General features: G+C 29.2%; 2 protein-coding genes across 2 annotated transcripts; one reads left to right on the top strand and one right to left on the bottom strand.

Annotated features, from left to right (window-relative positions):
- Positions 1-692: 692 nt before the first annotated feature.
- Positions 693-7,508, top strand: LOC114182467 (Ypt/Rab-GAP domain of gyp1p superfamily protein). The gene is made up of 9 exons (XM_028069342.2): positions 693-1,061; positions 1,696-1,903; positions 2,004-2,205; positions 3,413-3,583; positions 3,661-3,777; positions 3,973-4,170; positions 4,250-4,309; positions 4,387-4,485; positions 7,024-7,508. Exons 2-9 carry the CDS (start codon positions 1,767-1,769, stop codon positions 7,126-7,128), a joined length of 1,089 nt encoding a protein of 362 aa, XP_027925143.1. The 5' UTR covers positions 693-1,061; positions 1,696-1,766; the 3' UTR covers positions 7,129-7,508.
- Positions 7,509-10,199: 2,691 nt separating this feature from the next.
- LOC114182106 (uncharacterized) lies at positions 10,200-11,396 on the bottom strand. Its single transcript, XM_028068863.2, has 3 exons — positions 11,238-11,396; positions 10,545-10,613; positions 10,200-10,430 (listed from the first exon to the last, which is right to left on the bottom strand). The coding sequence occupies exons 1-3, from the start codon at positions 11,298-11,300 to the stop codon at positions 10,350-10,352; spliced, it is 213 nt and encodes a 70-aa protein (XP_027924664.1). The 5' UTR covers positions 11,301-11,396; the 3' UTR covers positions 10,200-10,349.
- Between the last annotated feature and the right edge of the window lie 6,249 nt (positions 11,397-17,645).

Raw genomic sequence — 17,645 nt, 5'->3', positions numbered from 1 at the left:
TACTATTTTTACATTTCAGTAAATTATTATTTTTTTCTCAGTTGTCCTCAAATTATTATTATTATTTTTTTTGTAAATTGTCCTCAAATTAATTGATGAACATCACATAATAGATTGATTTATATATTGAATTTTGCAAAAACACCAAGAAATATTGTCTTATTCGATGAATGTTCTTGCTTTTATAATTTTTATTTTAGTCATCTCATTTTTTTTTTGTATTTTTAATTTACTAATATGAGACAATATATCAAAACATTTTTTTTTAAAAATTAATATCACACATATTCATTTTTATTATAAATTGATAAATATTTTTTATGACAGTGTAATTGATTATGGACAATGTCATATTTTATTTTCATTGATTAAAGTCATGATTTCTTTTCTATCCTTATCCTCACATCAAAGAGAATTGCTTTTAGATAGTAGCTCACATCACATGAGATTGGCTTTTGTTTTCTCTTTTATTTCAACTTTTTTCTTACCCTAATTCCTAAATAAATAAATGAACAAATAACAGAATTGTTGAAAACTGAAAAACTAAAGAAAACATTGATAGATAAAATTGGTTTTAGATAATAGCTCACATGAGATTGGCTTTTGTTTTCTCTTTTATTCCAACTTTTTTCTTACCCTAATTCCTAAATAAATAAATGAATAAATAACAGAATTGTTGGAAACTGAAAAATGAAAGAAAACTGAAAAATAAACTGACTTTTTTTTCTTCTTTTTCTTCTTCTTGTTGAAAACAACGCCCATCTCTCTGTCATTTCCCACTTCCGAGGTTGTTGCCTTTGCCGGCCAGCCCCATTCCTCCTCTTTTTGTTTCTGTGTTCCTTGGAAATTCCACAATTTCAATAACACCCTTCCTTCGTTTACCAATTCTCAATTTTTCACCAATTCAACCTTTGATCTTTGATTTTTCCACCCATTTTCTTGTTTGATCGGGGGATTTTCAATTTGGGTGCCCCTTCTGTTTCTTATCTCACCATAGGGTCCAATAATCTGCGGTTTCTTCAGATTAGAAGCAATGGGCATAGGGTTCGAGCGGAATGATGGTACGGATAACGAAAGATGAAAAAATTTAAGCTTTTTGGTGTGTGTATTGGGCATAGTAATGTTTAAATTCTTAAATTACACCATCAACTCTAGCTACTTCTCCCCTGTATATTTTAAATTTCCACGAATTTGGCACAGTAACTGTTATCGTGGTATTGAGTTTGATTAATTTTGAATGGAAAAAAGATTTCGTACTTTTGACCGATAAGAAACCATTATTTGTAAGTCCTGGAAGATAGTTGTTATGACCGTCATCAAATTTACATACCTGTCAGTTTGTGATTGTCACTGTGATTGGATGTCAATGTGAACCTTATTTACATTGTTAGTGTGTAGACTGTTTACTCCAACCTGTTTGACACCTTAATTAATGCAATTCTGTTGGTAACTAGGATTAGGATATAAAGATATCTGATAAGGTTTTTGATTGCGTTGTTTATTTTATGCTTATGGGTTATGGCACAGCAAACTGAAATCTCACAATACAGTTATTCTAGTTATTACATACTTGCATTGCATGCTTTAAAGTTAAATGAGCAAATACTGTAACTATGTGTATGAGAAACTTATGCATTTTTCAGTAAATTTTGTAAATTGATAGTAATATCAATATTTTTGTGCATCTATTTTCAGGTTTTCCTCATAGTGATGTTTAGGGAAACCATTTGTCTTTTGATTTGAGAGAGCTGATTTGTGATTTTTGAATGGAGAAGAAAAGATTAGATGACTATGAACAAGGTCCAGTTCCTTCACCAAGAGCAGTAGATAGATTTGGTTTTGTAAAACCGGATAATACTTCTGATGGTTTAATCAAAAGTAGATCAGCCTATGAGTATGAGAGGTATTTTGTTTTCCTCCTGTTGATTTGTGTTTTTTCTGTGTTATGAGCTTAAAATAAATAGCCAGTGATTTTTACCTATATTACATCTATCATTCATCAGATATAAGGAGGAGAGAAGGGTTAGAAAATGGAGGAAGATGATTGGGGTTGGTGGCAGTGATTGGAAGCATTATCTAAGGAGAAAACCTCATGTTGTTAAAAGGCGTATAAGGAAAGGAATTCCAGATTGTTTAAGGGGTCTTGTTTGGCAGTTGATATCTGGAAGTCGAGACCTATTGCTGATGAACCCTGGAGTTTATGAGGTAATCAAGTTAAATTATACTGATGAAAAATTATGATACATTTTGTACAACATTGTGTTACCTATGATCAGTGCTTGTCTCGCTGTTGTTTGTTATAGTTCTCCAATAAATATGAACTGAAGAATATTCTCATTTTTATTTGCTCATCTTCTTTTTATGACTTTGTATATTTGTGCTTGCTGTTGTAGTGTCACCACCCTGTTGGGCATGTGTGGTGTTTGAGTTGAACAATATATTTCTTGGTAATGTAGGTTATAAATTATTTTGAATTTGGATGTGGAAATATTTGAAGTTGTTGAAGAATCTACATTGACCAAATATATAACCAAATTACGGTATATAAATGAGTGTAAATCTTACTTTATAAGTTAATTTTGAGGTTAAGTCAGACTTATAGTCCACTTTTTAATATGGTATCAGAGTCCATACTAGTGAAATTTGTTGGACCTACCACACCTGCTATTGGACTACCCACAAATATGTAGTGATGTGCTCGAGATGTCCAGTCCTTGTTGTTAAGGGTGTGGTTAAGATCTCACATGTTCTATAAGTGAGTGTATATCTCATCTTATAAGTTGATTTTTCGAGGTTGAGTTAGACTTAAAGTCTATTTTCTAAGAAAAATTACTAGATCAATTTTATTTGACTGTTGCAAGGAAATCCTACTTTTGTGTTATCTTCCTAAAAGAATCATTTTATTATTATTTGAGTAGTATTTTAAATATGGATGTGTAGATATTTGAAGTTATTTGATCAGTTTTTATTTGACTGCTATAATTGAAATTCTACTTTGAAGTTGTCTTCCTAAAGAATCATTTTTATTATTATTAGAGTAGTATTTAACTATGTAAAACGGTTAGTGTTATATGTTCTGTAATGATTGAACAGTTGTGTATTTAGTTAAGTCTGTTACAATCTGTTATGTTTTCTGTTCCTTGTTAGTTAGCTATCAATTGCCGTATGTTTAATCTTTCTCAGCTATATATATTGCTGATCTCTTATCTATACAATTTTACTCAAATTCAGACATTTTTCTTTCTTTACTCTGATCTTTAAGAATTTTGTATGAAATTGAAGAGATAGTGTGAATTACGTGGTTTTCTACACTGAAGTTTCCTCCTTTTCTTTATGAAATTATCTTGAATTTTATTACACAACTGTTACATGTTTTGGAGTTTGCTTTGACAAGACATGGCATTTATTGCAGCAACTTGTCATCTATGAGACATCAGCCTCTGAACTGGATATAATTCGAGACATTTCTCGAACCTTCCCTTCTCATGTATTCTTCCAACAGAGACATGGACCTGGACAGAGGTCCCTCTACAATGTTCTAAAGGCTTACTCTGTCTTTGACAGAAACGTTGGATATGTTCAGGTTTTACACAGGAACTCATCACCGTTTTTGTGCTTGTTGTGAAGAAATTCATAATATTGATCATTTTAAAAATCCAGGGAATGGGGTTTTTAGCGGGGCTTTTGCTTCTTTATATGAGTGAGGAGGATGCATTTTGGTTGTTGGTGGCATTGTTGAAAGGAGCTGTTCATGCCCCAATGGAAGGCTTGTATTTGGTAATTGTTTTGTTCTATGCATTTATTTGTTTGGATTATTGATGGTGTATATGTGTTATCCCTCTCTCATATAAGATACATGATTTTCTATGAGGAAAGATTAGGATATGCAAAGAATTGCGTATTTCTTTTTAAAATTTTACTTTGATGGTAATAATTCTTGTCTAAGCAAAACTGCTGTTATATTGATTGCAGGCAGGATTGCCTCTGGTACAACAATACCTCTTTCAATTTGAATGCTTGGTGAGGGAGCATCTACCAAAGTTGGGCGAACATTTTTCCAACGAAATGATAAATCCTAGCATGTATGCTAGCCAGTGGTTTATAACTGTATTTTCATATTCCTTTCCATTTCATTTGGCTCTTCGAATTTGGGATGTCTTTCTCTACGAGGTTAGCAGTGCTTTCTGTCTGAAGAACCATATATTGGTTAGAAATTTGAGCCTATAATGATCACTTTCTTATCCTTCAGGGTGTTAAAATTGTCTTCAAAGTTGGCTTGGCCCTATTAAAGTACTGCCACGATGACTTGGTTAGTATCATGTGACCTGTGTCTGTTGTAAACCAAAGCAAACTTCTACTCACTGTTTGTGTTTGTTTGTTTATCAGGTTAAACTACCTTTTGAAAAACTCATACATGCTTTGAAAAACTTCCCTGGGAATGCAATGAATCCGGATACGTTGTTACCACTTGCTTATTCCATCAAGGTTCTCTTTCTTTCAGTGTTTTTTTTATTTATTTTCTTTAAGTTCTACATACCCAAAAACACATGTTCTCCTCTTTGTCATAGACTATGAATGACATGCGACCTTGTTATGTTTCCTTCACTTCATAAACAAAACGCATTTTTATTTGCCAAACTCCAAGTTACTTGTAAAATTGAATGTTGTACTTTCTGTTACTCAGAAAACTCTGATTTATTGATTTGGTTGATTAAGTGGTAAGTAATCATAGTATTGATACAATCTCTCAAGTAGCCACAGCATGACCGCAACAAATCGTCTTTCGCATGGTGGTTGCGTTGGGCATTGTGGAGAGGCGACTTGGTGGCTCGGTGGTCCTTTGTGAAATGAAGGAGAAGTCTTAATATTCTATCTCCCTTTTTTTCCTGGTTGTCGAAGTGTTTTTTTTTCTTAAGAAAAGGGGGTTAGGCCATACAACTCGGGCAAAATCAAATATTTAGAGCAAAATTTTAACCGTACCCAACTTGAAGGTATCCACCTAGCATCCAACTTATTTTTTTTGTGCAGTGCCACCCCCACCAGTGCTGAATGCAAGTGCTCTTTTCTTTTCTTTTCTTTTCTTTTTTCTTTCAATTTCCTGTTTACTCAGCACTGCCCCACTCACCCTCCCTATTAGCTAGTAAATTGTTTGAACAGAGAAGACTTCATCTATATTGGACTCCTTGTGCTACCTATTGCATAAACTTATGCTTGAGGACATTGTAAAACTTCCTTAGATAGATAAGACAATTAAAACGGAAGTTAGTCTTGTTGGCTTTATTTACACAACTATTCTAGTTCCTTGGGTTTTGTTCAGACAATTCACATATAAGAGGGAATTGGTAAGACACATGGTTACGAGGTTTGCTCCCTCTAATTTATAACTACAAAGGTTGCATCAAGAGAGAGGAAATTTGTAAAAGATGTTCACTTAAAATGAATGGAGCAATAATGAGCTGTCTATGAAAGCTAAGTGGAGGGAAGCTAAAAAAATTATTCTTATATCATCATTTTGGAATCATTTGGTTTTTACTCTCAAAGTAATGACTTCCCTTGTTTATCTAGAGTCTTGTGGATAGGGAAAGAAAAGTAGCTATGAACTACATATATGAAATAATGGAGATAGCCAAGGAAATAATAATGAAATCTTTCAATAATACAAGGATGTATTTATAATCATTAATAGTAGATAGACATGCCAATTTCATTGCCCTTTGCTTGCAACTAGTCACTTTTTGAATCCAGAGTTTTATTATTCCAACTCAAAAATGGAATATGATTTAGAGGTTACAAAATGAGTTGTATGCTTACATCAAATGGTTGGTGCCATGTAAAGATCTGCAACAAAATTTTTTAATTGATTTTCTCTTTTATAAGAGTGTAAGTGGACTCTTTGTGATGACTTTGCCAAAGAATCAAGGAAAACTACAACCACAGGGGAGACATCTGACTGCTTTCTATGTTGCATTAAGTTACAATGTTTACATTTTAAGTCACTTTCTTTTCTTTTATAACTCAATGATGGAAGAATTATGGGCACGTAGACAATTTGTTCTTGCTCTATTCATCTGAAGTGAACATCTTTTTCAAATTTCCTGTCTCTTGATACTACCTTTGCAATGATAAATAAGAGGTAACAAACCATTTGTGTCTGATATGGATGGATCTTCTTCCAACAATTTACCAACCAAGACATAATTCTTCTAGTATTTGTGATAACTAGGAGTAACATTTTCTTCTCCAATCTCCTTGACATGGGTATCAAGCGTCTCAAATAGAGTGCTATCAAGCATCTCAACATTTTTAAAGGTGTGCAATTTTGAATTATCTGGTGTAGTACCTTGTTTACAGCCTTGCAACCCCAGGCATGTGTCCAGGACTTTGAAATTTCTAGATAAAGTCTCACGAAAATGACTTCCTTTTAATTTTTTTGTCTGCCGTCCAAACTTTTAACTCTGCCAATATTGGCAAATTTATGTGAAAATTAGGTATCTACAGTAAATCATTGAAATAAAACTTGTTAAAATTCCTATAAACAAACAGGTTGTATGGTAGTTTATTGGAATGTAAAAGAAAAATAAAAGATTTAGATAAAGTGAAAATGCATTGAGAACCCTAAACCTTAAGTGATTCATTAGATTTGCTTAACTCCAAGACTTAAATAGTATATATTTGGGTTGTTGGATTTGTAGACAACAAACTTCTTTATTGTGAAAAAACTTGATTCACCTCTTGTTGTTTTCATACAATAAACAATACAATTTATAGACTCACATTTCATGACCATTGTATTCAAAACGGCTATAACCAGATCATCATATACTATGTATAGTTCTGTTCCTCTGTCTAAACAGTAGAACTCCTACTTCATCATTTACACTTTTGTTTAATTAGTTATTTACCATATACTAACTAAATACATAATGGTCATTACATTATTACATGGCTGTGATGTTATTACACTGTATAGTTCTTTTGTATAATTTTAAAATTACAAGTCTGTAATATGGTTCTCATCATCAGATATCAAAGCGTTTGGAGGAATTGAAACAAGAGTATGAGAAGAAGACTGGAAAGGGAGCTAGAGAGCTTTCTGAAAAACCAATGCTTCCCGGTGAGAGCAACTGAAGTGAGAGCATTTGTTAGACATGTAGAACTATTGGTAAACCTGAGAGCAGGACCTCTTAGTAAAGGTTTCTCTTTCATGTTGGGTGCTAATCCACTGTGAAAATCATGGCCTCAAATTGTATGTTGTGATCATGTATGTTGCATACTATGTACAGTTGTAGTAGTTGTTGTTTTCAGAGTTAAAAAGAGGCTTCAATGAAGATGAAAATCTATTGCATGCCTAGAGCCTCATGTGGGTCTCATTTCTTTTTCTCTTTTACTGCTCTATAAAGGTAATGTTACTTCAGAAATTGTTGTTATTGTATATTAAGGAGAAAGTGCTTTTGTTGTAAGACATTCTGTTTGAGTGCAACTGAGAAAGGAATCACTTTTCAACTGTTTGTAGAGGAATATGTTCTCACCAAAAAAGCCACAAATAGAGATAGTAGGGAATTACTATTTGTTATTCAGTAACTTATATTGTATTTTTGGGTCGTTTGTTAAAGAAATGTCAAATTGCAAATCTTTTAATAAATTAATATAAACGAAGTTCACTGTTAATAAATTGAACTATTGTTATTCTGTCATAACTTTTAATGTTGTTATGAAAAACTTCATGTTTTGTTAAATCAAAATGGTGAGGAATGTAGTTCCTCTTGTCCTTACATCGTCTTAGAGACTATTGGGAGAGTTGGTTTGTAACCTATTTGACTCGTTTAATTAGCACAAAATGTTTGGTAGGATATTTTAACTAGCTTTTAATTTGTAGTTTAATTGTTTTTTTTATTCTTATATATTTTAATATATTTTATTGTTATTGTTATTTTTTTATTTTTTATTATCCTTAGTTTTTGTATTTGTTTTCTCGTTACTAATATTTAATTACAAGATGTTATGTGAAAATTACAAACAATAAAAATTATAAAAAAAAAACTCTAAAGTAACACATTAATTGAACTTAAAAAATAAATTTTTTTGAAAATAAGTAAAATTTAAATTTGACCAATATTTATTATATCAATTGCTTTAAATAAAATACTTATTCAAATAAAAAGTTAAGCAACTTTACAAAAAATATAGAAATATTAAAAAATTGAATAAAAACTTACTTATTTTTTAAAGAAATCAAAAATTATAATTTCATAATAATATATTTTTTAGAAATATAAATTTTATTAATATAATAAAATTTATGTATTTGTATTTTTTATGTCATTTTATATTTTACCAATTAATTTTATAAGTTCCTCTTGTGCCTTCAAATATAGACAGCACCAAAAATGGAACAGAGATTCCGAACTCAAAAATTAGTTTATTAATTTGGTTTTAAGTTTAATCTATGTGTTACGAAATATATTTTTACTATTCAAAGTCATGGCTAGGGATGTCAAAAATATCCGTACCCGTGGGTATTCGCGGATAAAATCCGTAATGGATAAGAAATGGATATTAAAAATGGATACCCGCTACCTGTGGGTACGGGTATTTTTGATACCCGCATGTTAACGGGGCGGGTACGGGTATCATAGTATCCATATCCGTGGATACCCGTACCCGTTAAACTTTAATTCACAAAAATACCCTTATATATATATATATATATATATATATATATATATATATATTAGTAAAAAAAATTTTGTCCTAATTTTTTATAAGTTGCACGTCTTGTCTTCTGTCTTCATTCTTCCAACTTTAAGTATTGGTACGTTGTCTTCTTTCAAGTACATCCCTTAACATTTTTCTCTTCTCCTTCTTTGAAATTGGACATATACATCAAACCATATATAGATAGTGACGTTTATGGTATGCTTGTTGTCAAATGATGGAATCAAAATAAGAATATTTGGCACGTGACAGTTGAGGTTTATTATTTGATTATTTTTCGGGAATCAATCGGAGAAAATGGACTTGTTGATCAAAACACTAATTAAAGAATTTCCATCATGTTGAACGTCATTTTATATTTATTTTTATAATTATTTGGACTTGAGTTAGTTTAAAATTTATTTAAAATTTATGACAGTGATGAATTTTATTTTATTTTATTTGAATTTATGATTAAATATTTATTTTTTAAATAATTTTGTAAATACCCGTGGATACCCGTGGATATCCGCGAGTATGAAAAAAATAGACGGATACCCGCATAACGGATACCCGACGGATATGGGTACGGGTACGGGGCAGATATTTATCTAGCGGGTAGGGTACAGGGGAGCTACTACCCGTACCCTACCCGCCTCGTTGACATCTCTAGTCATGGCTAAATGAAGTAGAAAATACAACATGAAAAAGCTAAATATGGGTATTTAAGAAGAATTTGAAATTTATTAGAATAAATTAAAGTTTGATTATGTTTTCAAACCCTGAATTTGAAATAATATCTTATATTATTTACTCTTTAGTATCTCATATTATAGAGAGAATTCTAAATAGTACATTTGAGAAATTAAAGAGTTATAAAAAAATTAATTTAGTCTATTACATTTAGGGTTAAGGGATCAAAATTATTATTTGTACTCTCTATTCTTTTTCTTTTCATTAGTAGCATTAATACAAACCTTAATATTTTTATTTTTTGAATATTGAATATTATGTATAAATTTTAATTATCATATATTTGAAAATTGATTCATTTTTATTTTCATAAAATTTAATATAGAAAATTTTCAGTTTTAAATATACTTTTAAGAAAACATATTTTGCACATTAAATAAATTAAATTATTGCATCCAGACCAAAGAATTTGAAATTTCAAAAACTTGTATTCATTCATTGAAATAAAATATTTGAAAGTAAAATAAAATAAAATAAAAGAAATTCAAAATTTGTGCTATTTTAAAATCCCTTTCCAAACATAGAATATTACTCAATATCCATGTTAAATCTTTCCTTCAAATAAACGATTTCTAAGTCATTTGCAACGTAAAAAGAATGATGTATTTGTTGAAGCAATAAAGCTATATATTTTAATTAATTGTTTCAATAAAGCTTATATTTATCATATTCTAATCTTTATTAAAAAAAAAAAAAACTTTAACGATGAATTATTTCATTTCAGAAAGGAGAGAATGTCACAACCATTCAACTATGAAACAACGTTACTAATATTTGATTGAGTTAATTACTCAACATAGAAAATAATTACATTTGAAAAAGAATGAAACAATATTCCTGTAAAATATATGCATCAGCACAAACAGGGTTTATTTGAAGGGAAACTAAAGATCCATTAATCTTCATTTGTTGTTGTTCATCCCTGTTGCGTTCTTCACAGCTTCAGCAGCTTCTTGTGCTTTAGCCTGCAATTGGTTTCCAACCTATATACATAACAAAATATATACACTTTCTTTTAATAATTGCATGTAAATTATGGATAATCACATCATTATAAATTTATTTGAATACAATAATTAATGTTGGAAAATAATAACCTCTTGCAAGGATTCTTGAGCAGATTGAGCAGCATTGGCAGCCTTGTCCATCATGGTGTTGGTCTTTTCCTGCAATTATTGCCACCAAAAACCTTCTGTGAGTGTCCTCAAAATTATTAGATAGTCTTAAAATGTGTCATGTAATCAATTTTGTTCTCATTAATGTAAATTTCATTAAGAAAATGATGTTCAGATTATGTGTTAAAATATATTGTTTTTTTAAAATATATTAACGTTGACATGTTAAAAAAGTTTTTAATATATTTCAAATCGTCAAAATCAATATGTTTATTTGTGCATTTTAAGATCACAGTGTTTGTTTTGTGTATTTTAAGATCAAAGGAATAACACAAAAAAATCAGCAAAAAGAATTCAAAGAAAAACTTTTATATGTACACTGCAAAAAAAAACAAAGTTATTAATATTCCTCTAAATATAGGTTTAATTGATCACCCACATGTAGATGCAAAACTAAAAACTTAAACAATATTTATACTAAAATTCTAAAACAACTAAAATTTTGAAAGAAAGTTAAAGCTAAAACAACATATTTTAAAAATGAGCAAGAAAGTCACACATGCAACTATGTTTCCATATATTTTAGAGAAATTATGAGATAATTTTGAAATAAAAAAGGGTTAATGTTTCTTAGCAAATTTTGGTTGAGATAGAGAGAAAAAGTTAAAGAAAGACCTGAGCTTCACCCTGGGCTTCTCCAGCTTTGTAGCTCAAGTTTTGGGTGTTTTGGGAGTCCATCTTGATTCTTGTACTGAAGTGTTTGTTTGTGAAAATCAAGTGTTGTTTTAGGTTTTGATCAAATGCTAATATATTTTTTCTCAAACTCTTGTAACTTATATAGTTTCTCAATCCATTGCATAATTTCTTCTCATGATTATGAGATTCACATTTTCCTCCTTCAACATGCGTTTTCAAGGACACATGTCATGGCATTCTTGTTGATGAAGATGTATGCATGTGGATGAGGTTCATTCACTATTTTAATCTCATAGGGACTAGTTCTGATCATTTTTACTAATGATAGTGAATTTGTGTTCTATCTTATTGCTGAAATATTGGAGTAGAAAAGTCTACATATGACAAGGTGAGAGATAGCAAATGATGCTTGGGTACTTAGCATTATTAATTGATAAAATACTCTAACACCCCATTTTGTACTATGTTTTAGAGGAATAGTTTATTCCATTTTATGAGTGTGAAATAAATACTTTATTTTAAATTATTTATCACTTTATAAAATTAGAGATGCATTAAACATATTTAGGACTAAACAAATAGGTAAGTAGAGAGATAAAAGGTACATTAGGAAATCATATAACTTTTTGTAAAATTTATGTTTTTATGGGGATGATGTATATAATGTAAAGTCTCCTATACAAGATTCAGGAATTCACAATCTTCACTTCAAAGGTATATCGTCCTGTGGTCTCGAGTCAGGAGAAAAGGTGTCAGCAAAAAATAATTTGATGTCATAGTTAATTCGAGGTACGGAAGTCAGGTGTCAGAATAAAAACATAAACATATACTTCATAAAGTGTGCCTTTTATGTTAAGGTTCATGGGCCTTACTTAGTTAGGCTTTGATTTAGTTGACTTAATTAACTACTAAGCATAATAAGTTGTGTAATCTTGAGTTACCTTCGTTTAAAGTAAGTAGGTTTACGTGCAATGGCGGAGGATCATTGGGGCAGGGGTGGTCGTGATCCCCACAATTTTTAATTTTTTATATTATATATATATATATATATTAATTATTTTTAATTTTTTTAATTTTTTAATTATATGTAACATATATTGGAAATTGATAGAAGTTAAAATGAGGTGTCTTTTTTATTTATTTTATAAGACATAACATTAATAAATAATAAAATATAAAATCAAATGTAATGAAGAATACAAATATTTATTAAGATATTTTTTATTTTCTTTCTTATTGTATTTTTTAAGTTTTCTACAAATTATATTGATCTCACACTCTGTCATGTTTTCTTTTTGTTTTGAATAAAAAAAAGCAGTTAAATATAAACTTATTCTTTTTGCTTTCATTTATCATTTGTTCTCTTTCATTTGTGAAGAAAAAAGGTAACTCTCTCATTATTTGATAGTGAAATATTTGTTTAATATTTAACATTATTTTTTATCACATAAGCCTTATATTAATTTTTTTTATGATTATAGAAAAAAATTATTGTACTATGTGTTTTTTCATGATCATCTTTTAATGGGACTTGATTGTCATTGATTTTTTCTTTTAGTAACTCTTAATTTTTATTTTTTAATTAAAATATGATAAATTATTTTTTAATCTTAAACTTAAAAAAGAAATAGGTATATTGATGAAGAATAAAAGAATAGATTTATTTCTTAAAAGTGATAAAAAGAAATCTATTGGTGAAGATGAAATCAATACAAATTCAATATCTTAGCTTTATGTATCCTGAATCATGATACAAATGATCATATTGTTTGATTAGAGGAACGTGTTTTATATTAATTCTTTGGAACATGTTTATATTTACATTGAAAAAGAAATAGTTGAAAATTTTAGTTTTGACTCAATTATGAATGAGTTCAAAGATTTGAAAAAGAAGGACAATCCTTTGTATATGTGTGATTTCTTTTATAGATACATGGTTATACTAAATTATTTCTTCATTTTTATTGTGTTAACGACAATAATTAAATATATAAATTTTTAATTTTGAGTATATTATCTTAGCTCCCCAACATTATTGGTTAAGATCCGTCACTACTTATGTGATTTAGCCGACTAGTCTGACTACATGTCATCCTACAAGATTGGCATGTGTCCGACTAGATTATGCTCAAGGTAGTTTCCTCATGTACGTCATCTTCAATATTCCCTTAGGACTGTGTATTCTAAAAGGACTGGAACGAACAATCAATTTTCAAATATTTATTTCCTTCTTAAATACATATAACAAAATCTTAGAGATTGTGTTACTAGTAAAAAATAATAATTGTAAAACATTGACATAAGGAGTTAGTCCATTAATTTTGAACAACTCGGATAAACTAAAAAAAAAGATCAAAATAAACTAATATAGTTTTTAGTTTAACCCTATCAAACTAATATGTAATTCAAAGAAGGCGATAATCATTATATTAAAATTTGAATTGTCAGACGATTTAAAATGTTATTGACTTTTTACTACTTTTTAAGTACTTATCTCTTCATCAACATTTAATATATATTATGAATCTTTAGTTGATTACATTTCGTGTTAATTTGTGACATATATTTAATTGTTACCAATTGTATTTTATTATTGGTTAAAATACCTTTTTGGTCCCAATTTTCGTCAAGTTTTTTCAAATAAGTTCTAATTTTGGTTTTGTGTTCAAATAGGTCCCAATTTTCGTCAATTATGTTCAATTTGGTCCTTTTTTGTTAACACCGTTTAAATCATTAACGGCCATGAACATTGACTGCCACGTGTCATTTCGTGGTTTTTTTGAATTTTTTTTTATTTTTATTTTTGGTTTTTATTTTTTTTTTTAATTTTTTTAATTTTTTTTAAAATGTACACGTGTCAACCCAGGAGTGTGCCACGTGTCACTTTGTGATTTTTTTGAATTTTTTATTTTATTTTATTGAATTTTTTTTTGATTTTTTTTTGAATTATTTTTTAAATGTTCACGTGTCAATCTAGTAGTGTGCCACGTGTCAAAGTTAATATTCTATATTCAATTTGGTCACTATATTTGTTATTTTTGTTCAATTAGGTCCTAATTTTTGTTAAGATTAACCAATTTGGTCCCTATAGAAGATGTGACCAAATTTAATTTTTATATCAAAGTTATAATGATGTGAATTTTAATATATTAAATAAAGATATTTAATAAAAATATGAATTTTAATATAAGAATTAAATTTGGTTTTAATTTGGAGATGGACCAAATTGGTTAATGTTAAGAAAAATTGGGACCTAATTGAACAAAAATAACAAATATAGGGACCAAATTGAATTTAGAACATTGGTTTTGACACGTGACACGCTACTGGGTTGACACGTGGATATTTTAAAAAAAATTTAAATTTTTTTTAAAAAAATTCAAAAAAACCACGAAGTGACACGTGGCACACTCCTAAGTTGACACATGTACATTTAAAAAAAATTAACAAAATTTTAAAAAAAATTTAAAAAATTTAAAAAAATAAAAATAAAAATAAAAAAAATTCAAAAAAACCACGAAGTGACACGTGACAGTCACTGTTCATGGCCGTTAATGATTTAAACGGTGTTAGTAAAAAAGGACCCAATTGAACAAAATTGACGAAAATTGGGACCTATTTGAACACAAAACCAAAATTAAGACTTGTTTGAAAAAACTTGACGAAAATTGGGACCAAAAAGTTATTTTAACCTTTATTATTTTTATTTTGTATAACCTAAAGACTAGTGGAAAATATAATCGAAAATTTGTAAAATATAAGAAAATGTTGATTAATATATATATATATATATATGTATATATGTATATACATATATACATATATATATATATATGTATATATATATATGTATATATATATATATATGTATATATATATATATGTATACATATATATATGTATACATATATATATGTATACATATCTATATATGTATATATGTATATATGTATATATATATATGTATATATATATATATATGTATATATATATATATATATATATATATATATATATATATATATATATATATATATATATATATATATATATATATATATATATATATATATATATATATATATATATATATATATATATATATATATATATATATATATATATATATATATATATATATATATATATATATATATATATATATATACTTACTAGAAAAGAGAGTTTTCTTGAATGAGATAAAGTCATGAATTAAAAGTAAAAGTGAGATATTAAATCATAAACCAAGTTCTTTCGTTATATAATGATATATCAAAGTTAGACGAATTCAAGTTGAATTCGTGAGCAGAATAAGAATGGACTTAAAGAGTTTCTATGATTTGATCAATGAAATATGGAAACTACTAATAAAAGATATTATTATTCATGTGTAAGAAGAAAAATAGCATGGAGCATGTGAATCAATGTCACAGATGGATTGAAAATACTAGTGTTAGTCACAATGATCTACAATATCATTTCATACATATTGATCTTATATGATTGAATAGTAAACAGAACAAAATTTGGAGATGCATGTGGATAGAAACCTTGTGGGTACTATGTAAACAAAGAAATAGGGTTATTTTTGAGAATGAATTGACATATGATTCTGAGGTGTTTACTCTAGTCCAACTTAAAGCTTTGGATAGATAAATAGTAAATATTCAAAAGTTGAATTCTCATGGGTGAAAAACTGGGGCGTTGATATAATGATGTATCGATTCTTACTATTTTTGGTAAATTGAAATGTTAAATATATACGAGCCCTTGCTGAATTGTGACTATGGTCAGACAAAGTGAAGTCCAACTACAAAGTGCATTTGGGTTACAATTAAGAAGTTGCTTCCAAAACACACTTTGTGGTGTAAAGATATTTATTAGTAAAGTTAAAGAGCTTGATTTGTTGTCGTGGCTCTTTTTCTTTTACCATTGTGAGACCAAATGACGTGTGTAGTTTAGTTCTTAATGTAGATAAGTGTGAACATATTCTTTCATCAATCTAGAACTAGTTAGTTGTGTTTTCTTCTCCTAGAAGAGAGTATAACACTCTAAACAAACCTATAAAAGACATGCCTGGAAGGAAGATACTCAACAAGCATATTAACATGATTTAGGCTGAATTTGGATCTTTTAGGTAGTGTTTGGATTAGAGAGTGGATGTGAGGGAGAGTGAGTGGATGATGTGAGGGGATGATGTAACATTCCAATTTTAGCAACTTAAAACTAATAAAATAGGGTGTTTCATCATAGTTTCAAAACATATAATCTAGTGCACAAAATATATTAATACAGTCTTACAAAATATATGAATATAACAATATAGTACTTATACACTTAAAGTAAACTATAAGATCTATACCTAAACTGGCCACTACTAAAGCTCCCACTGAAACCTTCTCCTCAACCTAAAAGATGACTCCTCATCCTCCAGAAGTGCTTCAGAAACTACAACCACATCTACAACTGCTCCCATTGATAGTTGGTCATCGCAAAAGGAATGCGAACAACACAAGACAGAAACACAGAAGAAGGGTAAGCTAATTTATAATAAAGATATTCATACATATATACTTAAATCATGCAAAATACTTAGATACATGTTATAAAACATATCTTTGATCTATAATCACTCAAGGAGTTAATACTAAGCTCAATTATCCAGATATAAGCATTGATGTCGATTTCTAGTAAGTTATGCACTTGTGGTGGCATTCAATGCTCTGCAGAGCTATAGAACACACACAAGGTAAGTCCGTTAACACCTTTCGTCAAGGTAAAACCCCTAGGTTGGGATCTCCTGCTCCTCTCACCACATGCTACATCCTCTTTACTTGAGAAATTGATGGTCATTAGAGCGTTAGGATAACTTTCCAATTGAACTCCCACATAAATGCTTACACTATAATTACCACCAATAGTTCTCCTCGAATTAGTATGCTCATAAACTCATTCCTCAATCAATAATTTAAATAACATCCATAACAATTCAAATCATACTTAATTGACCACATAAGGAATAATTTAGGTTTCAAACTACTCACCCAGCTAGTAATACTCGCCCAACTATTGCCCCATGCTCGCCCAGCTAGTAATACTCGCCCAACTACTGACCCAGGTCTAGAAGTTCCTGACTTGGAAATTTGCCCAGCAAGAATTACTCTCCTAGTGAGTTTGCGAATCTACATAATTCTACAGATCAACCCATTCGCCCAACGAGTAATACTCGCCCAACGAGTCTGCAAAATTACATAAAATATGATTTATGCATAATTATACCTACTCGAGCCGGTCCAAACAACCCAAGAACATTGGCAAATGTCAAGCATAGATAAAAATCAAGTTTAGTACAAACATCAATATCAATTAATCTCAATTGCAATACCA

The sequence above is a fragment of the Vigna unguiculata genome, chromosome 4 (assembly GCF_037176805.1).
Source record: "Vigna unguiculata cultivar grain cowpea cultivar isolate G323 ecotype 2 chromosome 4, ASM3717680v1, whole genome shotgun sequence".
In the NCBI taxonomy this organism is placed as follows: Eukaryota; Viridiplantae; Streptophyta; class Magnoliopsida; order Fabales; family Fabaceae; genus Vigna; species Vigna unguiculata.
This window is presented reverse-complemented; position numbering and strand designations above follow the sequence as displayed.

Bases quoted from the DNA above. Each gene is read 5' to 3' on its own strand.
- LOC114182467 (XM_028069342.2), top strand. From the start codon at position 1,767: ATGGAGAAGAAAAGATTAGATGACTATGAACAAGGTCCAGTTCCTTCA. The intron at 1,904-2,003 runs GTATTTTGTTTT...ATCATTCATCAG, and splicing joins TCAGCCTATGAGTATGAGAG to ATATAAGGAGGAGAGAAGGG. The intron at 2,206-3,412 runs GTAATCAAGTTA...CATTTATTGCAG, and splicing joins TGAACCCTGGAGTTTATGAG to CAACTTGTCATCTATGAGAC.
- LOC114182106 (XM_028068863.2), bottom strand. From the start codon at position 11,300: ATGGACTCCCAAAACACCCAAAACTTGAGCTACAAAGCTGGAGAAGCC. The intron at 10,614-11,237 runs GTCTTTCTTTAA...CAATAATTGCAG, and splicing joins AAGCCCAGGGTGAAGCTCAG to GAAAAGACCAACACCATGAT. The intron at 10,431-10,544 runs GTTATTATTTTC...TTATGTATATAG, and splicing joins CTCAAGAATCCTTGCAAGAG to GTTGGAAACCAATTGCAGGC.